The following is a 19,515-nucleotide window of genomic DNA, read 5'->3' as shown; positions in this document are numbered from 1 at the left end:
AGGGATTTGGCAAGCGATTAGGTCGAGTGAGCGAGCAAGTGCAGTTCTCATCCAGCAATGAAATGGAAACACAACACCGTAAGCGCAACTGAACAACGAACCAAATTTCCATTAACGTAATGGGAATGAAAAGCAAAAGCAGCGCCAAAACAAATGTATCGTATTCAATTCAAGTATGCCATCGTTTCTGGTGCGGATTGAAAAGAAATTACGAATCTAAATATGAGCGCCACGGCACGAACACCAATCATAAATACGCACGAGGACATACACATACACAGGCATGGGCCAAATTCAATTTTCTTCGATTATTGAATTATCGTTTGTTCGTCGTCGAAACCGTTGCCTCGCCGTTGCTTCTTTTATTAGTTTTGGGCTACCTTTTGTTTTTTTTTCTGGTCTTTCGACCAACACCTAAATAATTTATATATTTATTTTTTCCCTTCTTAGTTTTTGGCCACAACTTATGTATACACACAACGGTAGTATCGCGTTATATTGTTTGCGTTGCAATGTGATGGTTAAGCTGGTGTCAAAAGCAGCAACCCCTGATGCAGTTTAATAACAAGGTGGGTCAAACAAGATTATACTTTGATGAATTTATCCTTGTTATTGGCGCTGTGTCTGTCGGTTTGTCTGTCGAAAATTTGATGCATACTTTGAATAAATTGATATAAATTGAAAATTAGGAGGAAATCGACCATGATAGCCGTTGCTTAGACCATAATTTGTTAAGTGTCTTATTAAAAAAAATGATTGGTTCGACTTTTCCCGTTTTCGTTTCTCTTTCTCAATCGCATGATATTCCGTGCGCATTCATTTGAATGGGGTGCATCGCAGTCCATACCACACAATCATTTTTAACAATTATAACCATTTCAATTGCGTACACGTCTCCTTAATAAGATCAAATTCGTTAATTTGTTCTTGCAGGCTGATTTGTGCAACACCATATGAAATATGATGAATCATTCCGGTCTCTTCTTCGGCAAAATTAGGCCTGGATACAGCACGATCACGAGCGAATGGTATCACACCAATTAAGAAATTATTTAATTCCATAATTGTCTTCAACGCATTGCCAATTTGGAATTGTTTGAACCAGTTTCGTGCCATTTATGTTGCACGAAGTGCTTATGCGCTCGTTGTTGGAGCGAAACGGATGCAAAAGTTTTCAAGTATCATAGAATGCGTGCTTATGTGTTTGTGTGTGTATGTGTATGTTGTCGTCATCGTGTTTAGTTGACAAACTAAGAGACAGGCAGACAGACAGACAGACCACTTCAATGGCCCGAGCATCCATGTATATTGATGTGCATTTTTGTGCATATTTGTGGTCAACGGCGAGTGTTTATAAAATGCGACTTTCAATATAAGGGAATATATAAATAAATTTACACTTCAAGCTTGTACACACGTATTTATAAGATGCATTTCGACTCCATAATTTAACGCTTATCGCTCATGATGATGCACATGAGTTGAGAATTGCTCAAACTCGACAGAATGCGCGATGTGAAATGATGAAGCAATAAGTGTTACTGAACATTTTAAATTTCGGGTTTTTCTGCTCATTGTAGCGCGACGATTAGTGCACACAATGATTTGGCAACAAGAAACTGACGGGATTTCGTGTATGTGTGGCTGCACTTTTCTGGGTCGCTGCGTTAAGCGTGAGAAAAGGACGGAACATGACCGGGAAATTTAGCGTATGGAGATATTTCTGCATCGATTCGAACGTGATATCAAGTCAAATCAAAATTAGTAAATGCATACCACACATTCGTGATTGACATTTGTTTTAAATGTTTAAATTTTTTAAAGTTTTTATTTTATTGTGTGTGTGTTTTTTTTTTCTTTCATTCGAGCTAAAAAATGTTGTTGAATTTGCGCTGTTGGGACGGTATTTCACGTCGTTGTGCCAACCACAACTTATTTCGCTGTGACTTTAATGAAAAGTTTTATTTTGAGTTATTTTCGAATTAAATTAAATTAGTATTTCACGTTATCGTTTTTGCCTGCGTTTGGCCGGGCCGAGCATATATGTGTGTGTGCCGGATTTTGTAAGTAAGGCGTTATTGGGAATCGATGACGCTACTTATGGCATTTCGAACCAGTGAATTCATTTCATTTTCCCACAATTATTACTTAAGCACAAAACGTTATGGTCAACGTTTTGCCGATCATCGTCCCCATATTTCATCTGGTGTTCATTTAATTGGGCAAAAAGCGGTAATCTCCGACAACAGCGTCGCATCACAAGCATTTCACATATTTTCATCTTATCAAAATATTCGACAGGAAGACCAAAGATGCGACTCGAACACAAACAAATAAAAGCTTGAGATTGTCTTCATGACCAATGCGATATACATATAGATATAAATGTATTTTGGTTCGAATGATTGTTCTAACCCCAATCAGCAATACAGCACATCCAAATGCAGATTGTGTCAAATCAAACAGGTAATCAGAATTGGGTATCGGAGCATGTGCATTCTTTGAGAAATTCTCTAAATTTCATGAAAGAAAACATTCATTGAAGATTCTTTGCTATTGGCCAGCCACTTTTTACGTGCATTCATTGTTATTGGTTTGTGAGATTGTTTGTTACGCGCTCGCTCATTCTCACATATGGAATGTTAAATCGTATCAATTGAAAATCATCAATCATATAATATAAAAACCAAATCAAACAAGCGAAAAAAGCGAAGAAAATAAAAAAAGAATTAAGTTGATTTATTATTCAATCGTAAATGCATCATTTCCATTTGGCTGGAACGCGCAAACCGACTCTCTCAAACAAAAGACAATGAAGAAAAAGAAAGATGAAAACCAACAAGAGAAAGCGAATCATTTGAGAAGGAGCGAGAAAAAGATGGAACTTAAAAATCAAATGATAGGATGAGTAGGACGACAAAACGATGTGATGGTATTAAATGTCTTTGGTTAAAAATAGAGTTTGATGTAATTCAGCTTTCGATACACATTACAGATTTTTTTTGTTCTCTCCTTCATCTTCTTAAAAAAAATTCTTTCGACTCTCCATATTTTCTATGATATTCTCTTCTCGCCTTCGTTTTATTCTTCTCCTTTCCTTTCTTTCTTCAAATAAACTGAACAAATGGAATTGGTCTTGGTCTATGTAAGAACATAAGTGCTCGGATAAAAGTTTATGAATAATGCACCCACAATAATCACATTCAACGCATTCTTCATACAGATTTGGTGCTCTGCCGTTCCATCGGCTTTTTTTCCCTATGTGCTTCTTATTCTTTCTCGTTGACTTTCATAGTCTGTGTTTGTCAGCCTTCTGAATGCTATAATTTTTGGTCATATTCCTCTATATTTGGGTGAATTCGATTCGATCCGATTCGATTCAAAAGACTAATGTCGTTTTCTTTCTGCCTGCTGCCCGAATACATCGCAATTCATATTCTTAGCCATGCCGACACAAGTGCTTAGCCGAATAAGTGAGTACGGGAAAGAGAAGAACAAAAAAAAAATTGTGTGGAATAAATTCAATTTCTTGTTTGGATTCCCTATTCGTAGCTTGTGTAGTTCAGAGCGCTTATGCCGCTTTTTTTTCGGTCAAAATGTTTTTCTCTACATGCACACACAAATTTTATTGCCTAATATCTTACTGCGATTGCACGCACATACCAATCGGTCGGAGCGCAAAATTCTCGCTGAATGTATTTCGGAGGGAAGAACAATAAAAATCTACAAATTTTCATGTATATTCTGGATCCAATCCCATTCATCGTCCTCAACCACACATCCATCCATCCACACACAATAACCGGCAGCATAATAAGTACACGACGTAATTTCACTTTTTGAGGGAGACATAAATCCAAATGATGATAATTTGCTGCCTTTTTCCATGCTGTCATTCGATCGGCATTACGACACTGTCTGGACGTCATCATTTTCCTATACATGATAATTTTGGAAGGGTCTGCCCCGTATGAAATGCACCGCTCGACATGAATGAATTCTCTGCTTCTTTTTTTGCCAGAACTGATTTCGCAATCCGGAAATTTTATCCGGTAAGTTGTTATGTTAGACAAAATATTTTATAATTATTTTTGCGAACGAACGTGGAATAATTTCCATCATCCTTTGCAGTTGCCTACGCGTTGCGTTCGGGTTGCGAACACATTCAATAGGGAGAAAATGTCGTCAGCGAATGATAATAGTTGAGTGCACTGTTTCTGTTCAGCATTCAATGGCAGTGACAATAAAATGTCCGTCGGTACGCAATCTCAGCAAATGCTCATGTTGAGCAATTCAAATAATTGATTTATGTAATATTGAGATATTTTTTTTCAGCGCTCAACAGAATTAAGATTCATGACAATAAAATCCATCACGATCTGTGTGCGTGCATCGATGATAAATAAACTAGAACTCTGTATTAGTTTTAATAGCATATATTCCATGGGCCAGTTGATGTCATTCGCTCTTACGCCATGCGCTTTACCGACGGCAAAATAAATTCGTGCATCAACTGAATTAGAGCTTGAATCTGTCTTCGTTCGCTTCTGTTTCGCGTTTCATAAATATGTCATTTCTTTTTCGCCATATTTTACTTAATCGATTTTTTGGCCTAGAAATGCTGATGATTGAAAATTGAAATTTAACCGCCCATTCACGTTATTGATTCAGTTGAGAGAAATTCCGATTCAGAATGAAAGTTGGCAAATCGATAAAGTTAAAAATATTTTGGCGATCCATAATGAATGGGACAGGTCGAGAAAAAGAACATTTAGAACAAGTTTTACAAAGAAACTGCAAGGTTCTGCCCATACGACAGTATCAATATCATTTGTTTTCGTTATTATAGGTTGAATACGGCTTATACGTGAATGCGGAGAGTTTTCATTGGATTTCCATTCCAAACCTAATTAACTAAAAGAGTTAGTCCATTTATAGATGCGCAGGTCACGTAGAAAATAAATGTATGCATACGAATTCAGAAATATAGGCACGCACTTAAAGAAACGGACATTGAAAGCGAAACATTGAAATAGTTTGGCCGCTTTATGGGCGTTGTATGAGTTTGATAAATGACAAGGTAATTGAACTTTTTTTTCGCCTCATCTCTCTAACAAGCCTTCGATCGAAAATTCCAAAATTGTTTACCTTATGTATCTCTCGTTCTCTCTCCATCTCCATCTCTCTCTCCCTCTCTATGTGTGTCGCTCTTTTTCTACACAGCACACGTTCAGAATTAATGCACATGAATGGGAACATGGATCCAAGTGCAATAAATTTTAATAATTCAAGGTCACCACCGCACCAGATGAAAATTTATGTCCATAACAAACAGTTAAATACACATAAATTATTGTGCACGTCGTGGAAAACTAAAACATATTCACAGTCTATTTCATTCGTTCGCATGGGCAAGTTAGTTTGCCATAGGCTGGCAATAGCATAGCGACGGGAAAAGAAGACGAAAAGGACAGATATGCGAATGAAACAAGTGTAAATTGTAGAATTGAAGTATACGCGGTGTTTGGGTCGGGTTTTGTGCATTCAACCCGTGCAGCATATTCATTTGATCGCGACACATATGCAGCAAAGAAAAATAAAATATAATTTATAATCACACGAATCATATGTGCGAACACTTTTAATGATATATTATCAATCACTAGACACCAGAATAAATAAGGAGGAAAAAAAAAGAACTGGGCCAATTTTTGTGGGAGGATATTAAGCCACTAAAGTCAACATTGGAATAAAGTTTGCATGTAAATTTGATTCAACTGTCAAAAGTAGTCGGATCTAGTCGTTGAGCAAATCATCACAGTAATTACGACGCATTTTGATAGATCGAAGAATGCCATCGTACGGCTATGAATAAAAAGGAAAAATCGATGGGCTAATAAGAAACGATGGAGGAAAAGGGAGCAAAAACTCCGAAGAAATGTCATCATTGTCATCGTCGTCGTCGGCGTCGAAGAGTTTTGATTGACAATGAACTGCCAATCACATACACGCAAGCTTTTGACATATGAATTTTTGCAGTTTGTCTGGCATTCGTAATATGTTTGCGCCGAAGAGGACGATGACGCTGCTTCTGAAGTCAAACATTTTTCTATACATTGTTCCTGCTGTTGTCGTTTTTATTTGTCGGCTCGGCTCGGTTCCGTGTTCCTGCCGGGTTCAAATGTCTGAAGCGACACAAAATGTCGTATCATTCATTCGGTGATGTGTGTGTGTGTGTGTGTGTGTGTGAATACTCAGCGTCTGCGTCTGTACCACCGCCTGAGTTTGACTGATTTCGGTGTACATGAAAGAGTGTTTTATGCGTATTTAAAATATAAATCATAATTTAATGTAGGTCATGGTGTTGCCGATGGAAATTACTTGCAAAATATAGACAATGAAAAGAGAGAGAAAGAGAGAGAGAGAGAGAGAGAGAGAGAGAGAGAGAGAGAGAGAGAGCCCGACAGAAACATAATAATAATGTGCTGGTGTCAGATCACATCACCGGCACAAAGTAATAGGTCCAAAGTCAGAAAGCGACGTTATCAATAGAGTGTCTGCTGTTTATGTCAAATCGTAGCAGCGATCGAACCAGCCGCTTTATGTATACATTTCGTTGTTGTGCTGGTGTTTATTGAACTATATTTTAGCCTCTTTTGCCTACTTCTTTTACGTGGCACCGCCGCTTAGTATAATAAATACGTCAAATTGCATGACATTTTTGACAATCCATATAAATATACAATGTGTATGTATATGTATATAAATATCAGCAGAGCAGTGTACACAAGCACCGGTCGTATTATTTAATAAAAGATGTCATCATGTTGCAAGCTGACATTCGACATATGTGCTATGTACAGGTTTGCCCGAATAAGTATCGGTTCGATATTGTTGATGCGATCCGATATAGGCGTTTGAAATGCCGAAAAGCATCAATAACACTAATGTTGACAGGCTGATTTGCAAGTCTGAGATCACTGAACTTTTATGTATTTTGTTCCGTGCATTTTACATTGATACCATTAAATTTATTTTATCTAGAACAATTACCATCCGCAAATAGATCTAGTGGATAATACCTCTCGAAAAAAGTCTCAATAAATTTTTCATCAAAACTTTGGTTTCGGCATATTTTTTCATACTTTCGTTTACTCAAGCAATTTGCACTTATAACTGCAAAATAAGCGCATGTAGAAAACAGAAAATGAATGTAATATGTGGGCAAGAAAAATGTGTGATCGCCTTTCTTTTGCTCCAAAATCGAACTGGCCTAAGCGTTGCCAGTATTAGGGGGAAAATGCCATGTCTCGCATGTGCGAAATACACATAAAAATCGTAGCGCGCTCCGCCATTCTGCCAAACCAATAGTAAATATTTCATTTCAGTTGACATGGTTTGTGGTTTTGACAGAAAATTGAATAGCTGACGTCATAGTCGAACTTTACCAGCTGGGTCATACAACAATGCGTCTCCTTGTTGTTGTAAAATATATCAGGCATAAACGCTTTTATTTCACCACGAAAAATGTTATGTAATCGAATGTTTGGCAACGGGAGTCGCAAAACCTATAAACACCGATAGAATATTCAACTTTCGGAAATAAAAGGAAGAAAAAATATCAAATAAACGAACAACCAAATTGTGCAAGCGCAAAATTCTGAATGGGCACTAGCCTAATCCCCGGCCATGTGCTTAATTTATTGATTTTTTTTTTGTTTTGCTTTCGCCGGAAATTAGCGTTTAGTAATATTTTTTTCTCCTTCTTTTCACTTGTTTGTCAATACGTTTCTTCTTGTTGTTGTCCACTTCTTAGGATCGAGCTAAGATGGCTTATAATTAAGAAATTATTGAAGGTTCATTCGGTTTGAAAGCGACTCATTCATGCGCACGCCGCATTCTAATGGGTTCAACAAATTGCAATCGATCGAAGACAACAGCAAATGTTATTTACTACAGAACATAATCGCTTTCGCCGCATATCATGGAAACTCTGTCAATTCTTTCTCTCTATCTCTGTCTGACCTTATGAATAGAGTTTAGCCTTGTGTATTTATTTTATTTCTCATTTCAGGTTTTTAAACTCGAATCAATTTGCATGTCTTTAGTATGATCTGCAGTGTTTTCCTCACGTACAAACTGGCTGGTCAACAAATGGAGAGTCAACGAAATGAAAATGTTTAGAATGTTGATCGATTGACTATTGCATTTGTCCTGAACAACGAGCACTTCAAGCCAAACAAAATACCAACTAAACCAATTAAATCAGTTGTTGGAATCGTTTGTTGCTTGTGAAAATTGTGTGTCTTCAATGTCTGTTGTTTTAGTCTGAGAGTGAATTTTGAACGTGATATGAAATCTGAGAGAATAAATCAAACAAAAATTAAACGAAGAGAAATGAAACAGAAAAAAAAAATCAATGCAACGGACAAAAAAAACCCTCAAGAATATGAGAGGTTTGCGATGCGTCACGAAATTTTCGCAACTTTTATTACAATGCACGACAGCTGCCGCCACATCTATAAATACACTTGCACGAACGAATTGGAATCGGATTGATAACAACAGCAGCGTTGGTATGAAAGAAAAAATATGGAATAGAACCGAATAGAATGGAATGGAATCAAAATGAAAGGCGCGGATAACAGTCCCGTTTGATGTGCCTTGCACAGTGCACACACATATCAACTATGTAAATAAATTACGATTCTGAGCATTTTCATTCGACCAATGAGAGACATTAGCTGAATTTTGTACTTGATTTAGATTGTGAATTCGCCGCCCGCTACACAAAACCGTATCAGCAATCAGTGTGCGCGCGATGTTGACGAGAGATAACGAATTAAAAATTCGTCGCACAGTTCCCATCATTTATAATAATTCCAGTGTTCAGCACATGCGTTTCGTTTGTGAGTGAGTGAGTGTGTGTGCTGTTATGGGAATCGTCTCGAAGTGTGTGCAGATAAATGCGATAATGCATTTTTCCGTTAAGAAAACTAGTAAAATAGCGTGTGATTGCTATTATTGCTACACTTCCATCGCGGTTTTATTCGTATTGAATAAATTTGTTGGTTGTGCGCTCTCCGAGTTCCTGTTAATTTTTTTTTTCGCTGGCTTTCCTCAGCTCTCCACCAAATTCTTTCAAGTATTCAAATCACACGCGCACTCGCTTAAGGGACTTTTACGTTGAACGTCAAATAGATTACGTGAAAAATATACACAGCTTTACGTCTTTGGGTTTTTTTTTGCGTCTTTTTCAACATTGGATTATACTTGTGTAACTACTGTGACGCCCCATGTTTTTTTCTTCTCGTATTGCCTCGAAATGCATTATTTTATTTGCCAATTCATGGCTTTTAGACGAAGCCATTCACACCAAAGTCATGCCGTCGAATCAATGGAACCCAAAAAAAAAAAAACTCAAAGTCACCAATGTTTTAGATAGCAAAATAAGAACCAAAAAGCGGAACACCAACGCCAAGTAATGAAAAAAATGTTCAATCCAGAATTGTGCGAGAGAAACGTCGAAAAGACAACTAAGACTCAAGACTAAAAGAGCAAGAAACGAAGATAGAAAACCGAAAACAGCACGTAGTGAAACAACACAAAACAACGACAGCAACGAGAATGAGTGTAAGCGAATATAATGGGATGTGAATTTAGTGGATTGATTTTTAGTGGCATGATGACGGCGTCGACATACTCGCACTCGCATTCTCTTTCTCTTTCATTGGATTTCGAGTTGCGTGTAGTTTTTTAAAAATTTTGTCACGTAATTCAAAGGTCGCATCGAATTGCTGAGTTTTACATTATTGCATTATTTTTATTATCATTTTATTTCATTCAACAAATGTAAGCATTCGGCTTCGAGTGCGTGTCTGCCATTTGCCTCTCAAAGCCAAATGCTAACTGCATTCTCCGCAAATCGATTGGCAAGAAATTGTCTGGTGAATGGTGTGTGTGTGCGTGTGTGTGTGTGCGTACCATTGCAAATGGTTTAGTCATGTGCTTAGCATTTGATTCAAATGTGTTATAGATTATGGTCTATGTATGCAATTGATTTTTGGGCCTGAACCCGAAATTGCAGATAGAAAAGATAATATGCTCCTGGTTGTTTTTTTGTCGGCCAATTGCATTTAATAATATTTTGTGCAATAGATTGCTCAATTCGATTTCGGATTCGGTTTTCAGTTCAATTGAATTTTCATCTCCGTGCATATCATATCCTTCAATTCGAAAGCGTGCGCATGTGTTTGGTGTGTTCAAACTTTGAATGATATGTCGGTTGCAATGAACAATTCCATTTGCACTTGCCAATCGGCGTGGAATTAATTGCACTTTATTTATTATTATTAAGCATGCATTCATGCACACAAAACCGAAACAAATTTATTCTCGAATGATTGGCGGCGCTGATAGTTTCTATTAGCACGTACATAACTCAAGCCTCCGTATCAAGCCATAATTACAGATGTTGATTTACTCCAAATTTGCAAGCGAACGAGCTTATATTTGCATTAACAATATCATCAGTTTGTTTTCACTGTTTTCATCCAGATTTTGTTAATTCTTGTGAAAATTGAAAAATGTTCGGCTGCTTGCAATGCTGCGATGGGTGGTAATGGGCCCGTGTGCAAAATTTCTGCCTTTCTCTACGGGAATATTGATTGGTTTTGGACACTTCATTACCTTCATTAGTCATTTAGCGGACATTACAGATTCGATGCATTTTTCATCGTAAATTTGTGGCAAAAACACGGTTTTGCGCATTTTTATACACCTTTACATGTTGTTCAGCTCGATCGGATCAAAAAGCCGAAGGAATCGTTTTTACGAGGGAATTTTGGTCACTCAAAAACGAGTCATTTGCAATGAGCAGATAAAACTTTCTTTGATTCCGCCAATTTAGAACTGTTTAAACAAATGCAATTTTCGACTCATTACCTTATTAATTTCGTTCGCGCTCGCCGATTACAACAAACATTTGCTAATGTTGTGTGTTTGAGGTATATCATTTTAATTAAAATCATTGCTCACTGCGTTCATCTCGTTGGTTTTGATTGTAATATATTTGACGTAGCCACGGCACAGATAAATAAAGTGTAAATATTTATTTCAGCGTGATTGCACCAAACCGCCATTCATTGCATAAAATCAATTTATATGCCGTGTCTAAACAAATTCATCCACAACGTGATGACCCACAAAAATTGCATCTCTAGCCGAGAGCTTTGTGAATAACAAATAGCAAATATGTATATCTGTCTTTCGTTTGCACTTTGCCGAGCGAGCACACTGTACGGAGGCGCACTGTGTGATTCTGTGCAATCGCCCGGCCCGTAAACTGTTGTTGTCTGTAAACATATTTGATTTGTGCAATTAGAACGTGCACAGTATGGGTGCTACAAATTCAACCGTCCGCGGTGTTGCTGCTCATTACTGGCATTAGCACTGCAGCGTTGCAGCGGGGCTGACTGGAAACGCATTTAGTTTGTTTCATGAAAATAATCAATGTAAATTGCAGAAACCGCAAACATTATTTCGTTTATTTTAGCTTGACTTCTTGCCATGTTTGTTTAGCGTTTGACTTGTGTATATCCTCCTCTGTGGCGCTGTCGTTGCCGTTGCCGTTTGCCGTTTCCAGTCATTGTGTCTTTTTCGATCTTTTAAGCTTTCCCACTAGTTTGATTGATAGTTCAGATATGAAAGATTGGAATCACTGTCGACAGGTTTATCACAAAGAGCGCTACCGACCGATGTGGATGATGATGTGCACTGGCTGTGTGAATCAAGGAAAATCAGCCTCGCGTTAAAAGCACCACTAATCAAATAGTTTTCGACATCAATTGATTAAAAAACCATTCATTACTTGGTCCATCGTTCAACGCCCGCTCTGGCCAATCGATCAGGCCGAATAACTGGCCCAAAGTTAAAAACCGAAAACAAAACAAAAATCAAACGGTACACTTTCTTATCATTTGGCCAAGGCTGACGAGCAACATAGCCCCAGCGACAATGCACCATAAATTGTAATGTGGACGATGCAATCTCTTTATTATAAAAACAAAAATCTTCTTCTTCTTTGTATGGGCCATGGTGCGAGTTCAACGCTACACTCTCAACAATCTTCAATCTTATACGCAATCTTATTCTCTCTTTCGCTGAGTTTTTGTTTTGTTTTTAATTTCAGAACATATTTAATTAATCCAAATGAAACAGGGAACAGCGGAGGAACATCAATCGTGCAGATTGATAGTAACAAGTAAGCGTGGTGCAGAGAGGCCGATGCCATGAAAAACTTCAATATTCATTGGCATGTCGACCCAATTGGATATACCTGTAAGTGGTTTGGTCAAATCGAGCCAAGCATATTTGTTACATGAGCGCTCGCGCACGACCACATTTTCGTCGGATCATCAGAGCGGCAACGAAAGAAAAACAACATTAAATTGAAACTCATTGGTAGCGATGTCGACAGGAGTGCCAGGCGACGAAAAAAAAAACTCATTGAACACATTGCTCAATGCAGAAAATACGATTCAAAGATAACAGACAGTTTTTTGTTCTTCTTTTGTTTTAATGAATATTAAATTCAGTGGTAAGAGAGATGGCTTCGATATGACCGAACAACAGCCATCCGCTTGAATATTTAGTCTTTTTTTAACCTTTACTTTGAATCAAAATGCGGTCTCTCGCTCGCCTTTATTCACTTTGCGTACATCTCTTTTTTTTTCTCTCGTGTTGGATTCATTCAACGGTTTCCGATTGATTTACCTTTCGTTAAATCATTCAATCGATAATGGATTAATTTACTTTTTCTCCTCTGACGAAAAGGAACAGTAAACAACAGCGCAGAAAAAAAGAGAAAAATAGGCGTTAACTAACACGTACACTGCAGTAGCGGCTACTCTTTTCAGGCGCTGATGTCTTTTTCTGTTCGATACATCCAAAAGCGATTTCATCGAACGAATAATTACTTTTAATAGATGCTAAAGATATGCACTGGAAATGGTTCTGATGACGTAGAACAACAATAACGAGAAAGAAACACGTCATGATTCCAACGGTCAACCACACACTGCGAGTGAAATTTCCAATACTCCAGTAAACCGATTGCGATCGAAATGAAGCGAGCGAAAAAAACGGTTTTTGACGGTAGTACGTTTAGGTGACGCAAAGACTGTCCACCAATCTTTGCGCCAAATGAAAAATTGCTTGAAACAAGTAACACGAGAAACACCGATCTCATGATCACTACTTTTAGAGAACATCAATCAATTTAAGTTACTTTATCGATCAGTCGATCGATCGATCGATCGATCGAATAAATTACAAAATTATTATCCTCTTGACCCCTTTTCACCGGTTGGACCTTTGATAATCAGAATTAAAGTCCCACTCATACGGCTATCAATCAATTTTGAAATGTTTCGCTTAATTGACCGCTCTCTACCTGCGATGCTGGTTTTTCATGGCTCAATTTTAGCATCAGCATATCATAGAAGAAATCAATCTTGTTTCATTCTTGTGAAAATCCAACTCGTGTGAAAATTACGGTGCAACATTTCATCACATTTTAAAGAAATGGATTCAAGGCTAGTGTTGTTGTCGTAACGAATTTGAGCACCTGTACATATTTGTCTTGCAAATTTTCATCATTCATTCTTGCTAACTATCCATTTGCTATTTTACCGATCAAAATAAGTGTAACTTTCGATCTTTTTTCAATATGTCATTTCCTCAAACTAAACTAAATGGCCTGCCTTGTCAGCAATTGTATGGAGTAACGATTGTTTTTAAATAATAGGCTAAGCATGAAATCATCGATTAAAAAAAAAAATAACAGAAAAATGAAAATTGCAATATGTTTTGAATAGTAACGATATACTATTTTATAAGTAAAATCAATTGTCAAAAGTGACTGAAAACGATTACTTCCGGCCCAATTTTGATGACAACCCAAGTATTTTACCAACAACAAACAGCAGAAAAAATGAACAAAGATTACGGTAATTGTGAGACAATTTCTGGTGAAAAGTTCAGCGTCAACGTGTCATTTTCATATCAAACATGTGATGAATAATGGTTGGGACAGTTGTCTGTATGAAGTTCATATTATGAAGTCATCTTTGAGCACGAGCGATGGGAGAAGCGAAGAATAAAAAACCAACGGTCTAGCAGAGAGAGAGAGAGAGAGAGAGAGAGAGAGAGAGAGAGAGAGAGAGAAGCAGAAGAACCAAACAGTAGTGACGAAACCACAAGGACGGCTGCTCTTGTCATAATTGCAGTGGTGCGTCGTTGATGTTTCGATAGGTCTTTTTTTCTTTCTCTCTCTCCATCTCGCAGAGTGTGCGCTTAATGAATACTTATTTAATGCGAAAATTACATATATTCCCAGGCATTTTTGTGGGTATTAGGTCGGTAAGCATTGGTTTAATTCACATTCTGTTTATATGTATATGCAATGTCAACGTTAACCAATGCCACACAAGCAGCTACCCAGAAAATTGGAAGGAGGGGCACATTTTTCCATCTGGTTGCATTTTCAAACAGTTCTAGATATGACTTGGGGCTTTTTTTTCTTCTATATATATATATATATGTACGTATGTGTATTAATTATACCACTGATGAATATAAAAACTACTAAACAAAGCCAAAAAAAAACCTGCAAGAAGCGGTTGCAAACCATACTTATTGCTAGAAAATACCGGACTCTGAGGCTTTTAGTTTTTCGCTTTTTCCGATTTTCATCTGACATTCGGTTGTCCTTAAATTTTTGATTTGATAGTTTAGCCCATGTAAATACGATTCATTTCGAGCGCAATTATTTGGCTGCTACGAGCATTATTTATTTTAATTTCATGTTACCGCATTGTGTGTCTAGTATATGTCATCACCTTGCAGTACAAACAGATCCACTTTTTTTTCACTGATATTCTGCATATTCACTTACCATCTGTAAAGAAAAAGAGAGAAAAAATCCGTAAGAAATTGTGGAAATCAAAACAAAGAAAAAATTGAAGATCAATGATCGATGAATCGAGCATGGCATTCAATTTGAATAGGAATTGTGTGGACACGCAAATCATCTTTTAAAACTAAAACTCAGTTCCGCAAAAGCAAACATTTTATCACAACTGTATCAGTGAAGATAGACATTTTCATTCATTAGTCGTTGTGTATGTGAACATATGGACATTTTTCTTTCAGTCGTTTGCTAAGCATAGTTTTCTCTTTATTTCAGAATAGAGACTTAAGTTGAATGACAAACCGTTTTCAGCTGTTCATCATGATTTATAAAAACGGGAGATGAAAACAATTCATGTCATTGTCTTATGATCACGTGTGCAATGAGCCATTCGCTGTGGGTTTTTCTTGTTCACAAGCTTAAAATAAGCCTACTTAGCGGCAAAAACATTTATACTTCGAACATACACACACACACACGCTGATTCAATCGTACGTGAAGAAAACTGGTGCGTGTTTATCTAAATAGCAACGATAAATATTTTCCGTGTGAGTTCGAAACTTGAGACTATCTTTGAATTAGATGGGTGTTGTGATTTGCAGCAACACCAGCCTGATTCAATTTTATCAATTTCAGCGCCAGATTAGATCTCAGAATGATGGGAATGCTGAGAAAAAGTGTCCGCCTTGAGAAACAAACAATCGTCTCAAACTGAAACCGAAAAGATTTCATCGGTTGTTGGTGGTTGAATTGTATCGGCAGATGTCCGTTTCATTATTAGATTTGGTTTGGAACAGTCCCGAGGTCAAAACACATCGAAATATTCAAATATACATGACATTCATTATAGATGGCTCTGTGACTTGAGGGCCCATTCAAAAACAAGTCAATTCTTTCATCGCTACGGATTTGGATATTTGGCGGATCGTGCAGCAATGCAACCGAACAAGTTTCATTCACTTGTGCTTACAAAAATATGTTATTAATATTCTGGTTCGCATTTCATCTGTTTCGCTTTGTTCTGTGCACTCTTTGTGAAAATAAGTTTTCTTTCGATGTTTTGCAGTGTGTGAGTGTGTTTTTGTGTTTTTTCTTTCTTTCTCTCTTCGAAATATTATTAATTTTCTTTAGTTTTTGTTGTGGCCACAGCAGCCGTGACGGCAGAACAAATTCTGCGCACAGCAGACACACATCATCATCATCATCATCGTCTCTATCGTGCGGAGTATTGAATTGTTCGGATTTTATTGTTCACATTCATGTATTTAGTTGCCGTGCTCCTCTTCTACTTCTTCTTCTTCTTCTTTTTGCTTCTAAGTTGTTTCACTTTTGTTTCATCGTTTCATTAAATGCTGAACTCTTCTTACTTTGTTCATTTTGCGCGATTCACTTTACGTCTTTTCATTTAATTTTGTTTTATTATAGTCTCATCTCTGTGTCCCTCTCTCTTTCTCTCTATCTATCTGTTTTTCATGTGCGCCTTCTTTGCCTAGGTGCCTCGCTGTTCTTGTTGTTGCTTTTTTTTTTTTCTATGCGCGACTTGCGCGGTGAATAGTCTCTTTCACATAAATAAGCGTCTACAAATTGTTCTGAATTCACTAGAAATACTGTGTGATTTCTTAGATTTCCGTGCATTTTACTTGGAAACTGAAAAATACGCGCTGAAAAAAAAAACAAGATCGACGCGTACAATATAGGCAGAGAACAGAAAAAAGAAGACAGAAAGAAAGAGATAAAAAAAAACGACGGCATGTATGTTGGCTTAATAACTGAGGCATTTAGCATGAACAAGCGAATAACAACAACAGCAAATCGTTTAGCCGACACATACGGAATTTATTATATGTTTAATTTGGTAAAATGTGTACAATAAACCGGTATACAGGAAAAAATAAAAATGAATCAAGTGAAAAGAAGATCAAATAAGCGACTCGGAGAATTTGCGTGAAAAAGAAGGCGTAAATGAGGCGAATGAATGAAAAATATTATTTTGTTTTACTTGCATTGAGTTTATTAAATCGAGCACGACCAAACACACAACTTCCGAAATTCAAGTATTCAAATCAGATGTTTGCTCGGTTTGCTTGTTATCTTTTGATAAAATTGCCCGCGACGGACGATGACGACGACGACGACGACGACGACGACGACGGCGACGGCGACGCTGATGACAATGATGTCGCTTTGTGGCATAACATTCTTGATTTCAAGAAGAACGGCTCAACCATAATTAGAGCTGTCAATGCAATATATTTATCGTGTGCTTGTGCATTTTCATTTGACAGAATTTATTTTTGGCACACAACAATTTATATTTCGGAAGTCATGACTCGGTATGGTTGACGATGAAAATTCAAGCGCTTGACTTTTTGCTGTGTCAAGTCTTTTACAGTGAATAACAACCTGAAAATCCTGCCATAAATGAAATGATTTTTCATGTCACATTTCACGTTAGAAAATCCATCAAAACTCATATATTCATTACTCGTCCTGACATTCAGACGTCACTCATTTGGAAATAGAAACATACCTTTGAGATCAGTCTCACAATAAGAGGTGAAAAACCGAGTGAGACAGCGAAAAGGAGGGAGAGAAAAAAAAACTAGCCAAAGAGTGAAGCCAAAGAGTGAAGCCAACATTTCTGGTCATTTCAACATCAAAACATTGTTCATAATTCATATTTCGTAAATTACATTCTAATTACCCCTAATTTTGTATTTAAAACAAAAATGAATAAAACAACGGACGATATGGTAATAATAATGTTAACGGTTGTGGATCCGAGTGTGTGTATGTGTGTGGCTTTAAATCTGCAATTTTCGGCTTCCCTTTGTCCAGAAGAAGGAAGACCGTGGCATTTTAATGGAAAATGAAGGAGAGCAAGAAGCAAACCCATCATTATCCTATTAGACACTGTGTCAGGTTTTGGTTGTTTATTGTGTACACTCTTTGATATGTGTGTGTGTGCTGACGTATGCAGTGCAGTCAATTAATGACGTTGAAAAAGCTAGTTCTTTAATTTGTGAGGTGGCCGTTTTTTCTCCCTATTTTGTGTTGAATACATAGAGCTGTGTAGAGAGAGAGAGGGAGAGAGAGAGAGAGTGTATGTGTAGTGGAGAAAATGAGAATATGTTGACACATCGAGACAAGAAAAAAGTGCGCTTGTTATTCAAAATGTTCACCATTTACAGTGGGAATTTCTGCAGTTTTGCCCGTACATCATTAGGAGGAGTTTGCGGAAATTTTTCCTAAAAATTTAATATTGTAACGGCATCGACCAAGTCTTCTTTCGAAAGAATTTAAAATTAGATTGGTTGGCTGGATAAGTATCTCTTATGAATTGGTTTTATTGCAACCAGAAACCGCATATTGCATAGACACAAACCGCATTCAAAGTAATTACTATCATTTGGTTGAACACACGAAAATCCATCAGTGTAGTGTGATCAGTGAGTGCGGCTAAGAAATCCAAACCGAGTGTTCTTTTTCACTTGCGTCCATTGTTCGGTTCGATTAATGTGCTCCTGCTCGTATTCCCTCTCACTCACTCTCTCGGCTTCTATCCCAGTTTCGGTGTTTTTGGTTGTTTCGACAAACAATCTATTATAATTAAGAAAGGTGTTGGGTGCTGAACTTTAATTTGGTCAATGTGTAATGTTACCGTGTTTGGCTGAGCGAACACCATCAGAGTTCAAACTGAGAGACTTGCATACAATCACACACATACTATATTTGTATAGACGTGTAGGGTAAACAAAATGTGCGGGTGTTGTTCGCACCAAAATCGGGAACCCGACTGTATGAAGCCTAGTGGCCAGTACGTGTAGTACAGATAATGCTAAGGTAAAATAGTGGTCGATTCAGTGTTATTTGTGTTGTGTAGCCTGCTTCAGATAGCGACCATCAAACATCTGGCTACGTTCTCAGAGTGCCAGGGCATTCATTATAGCCATCGATGTCGCCATCCAACACACACACAACGTAACGCAACGCGAACTGGCGAACAGGCGAACAGGCGAATGTGCGAGTGTGCTTGCACCAAAAATAAACCGCCACATGCACACCAAAAACCGCATAAACACATTAATCAAATTATATATGGAGCAAGCGACACATGAGGCAAGACGAAAACGAGGAATGCCTAAAACAACAATTACAAACAGTGGCTCAGCGACAGCCACCAACGTACGAAGGGGGCGAAAGTGACGGCGAGAGAGAAGGAGATGTAGCCACAGTCAAAGCACTGCCATATCGTTCGCATCGAATAATTGCATTCTAAAACTAATATGGATTTAATTAAATGTTTGGATAGAAAGAGAAGCAGTTCTTCAGCATTTATTTTCCCCGGTTCCATTGGGAAGTGGTCCGTTTATGTTGTTTCGAGAAATGCTATTATTATCATTATTTCAACGTTTTGTTGATTTATACATTTTGGGTTTGCTTACGCTATCTGAATTAAAGCGCAGGAAATTAACTCTGACTCCATCGACGCATCGGATGTGTTTCCTCTGTTCTATCGAGGCGATATTGTGGTAACAATCAAC

At 37.5% G+C, this 19,515-nt stretch overlaps 1 protein-coding gene across 3 annotated transcripts in view; it reads right to left on the bottom strand.

Moving 5' to 3' along the window:
* LOC129579010 (homeobox protein homothorax) overlaps positions 1 to 19,515 on the bottom strand; it is a 311,382-nt gene that overhangs the window by 142,993 nt on the left and 148,874 nt on the right. Inside the window, exon 8 of one of the 3 annotated variants that reach the window (XM_055468468.1) lies at positions 370 to 14,959. The exons of the other annotated variants lie outside the window; for them this stretch is intronic. Coding sequence (XP_055324443.1) covers positions 14,949 to 14,959 — 11 coding nt within the window. The 3' untranslated portion in view covers positions 370 to 14,948. Of the gene's footprint in view, positions 1 to 369; positions 14,960 to 19,515 lie in introns of those variants that run through there. 3 annotated transcript variants of the gene reach the window in all.

Source organism: Sitodiplosis mosellana, unplaced genomic scaffold (assembly GCF_009176505.1).
Source record: "Sitodiplosis mosellana isolate CC-2019 unplaced genomic scaffold, AAFC_SMos_1.0 Smas_scaffold_6226, whole genome shotgun sequence".
NCBI classification, from domain to species: Eukaryota; Metazoa; Arthropoda; class Insecta; order Diptera; family Cecidomyiidae; genus Sitodiplosis; species Sitodiplosis mosellana.
The sequence above is the reverse complement of the archived record's forward strand: the minus strand, read 5'-3'. Positions and strand labels throughout refer to the sequence as shown.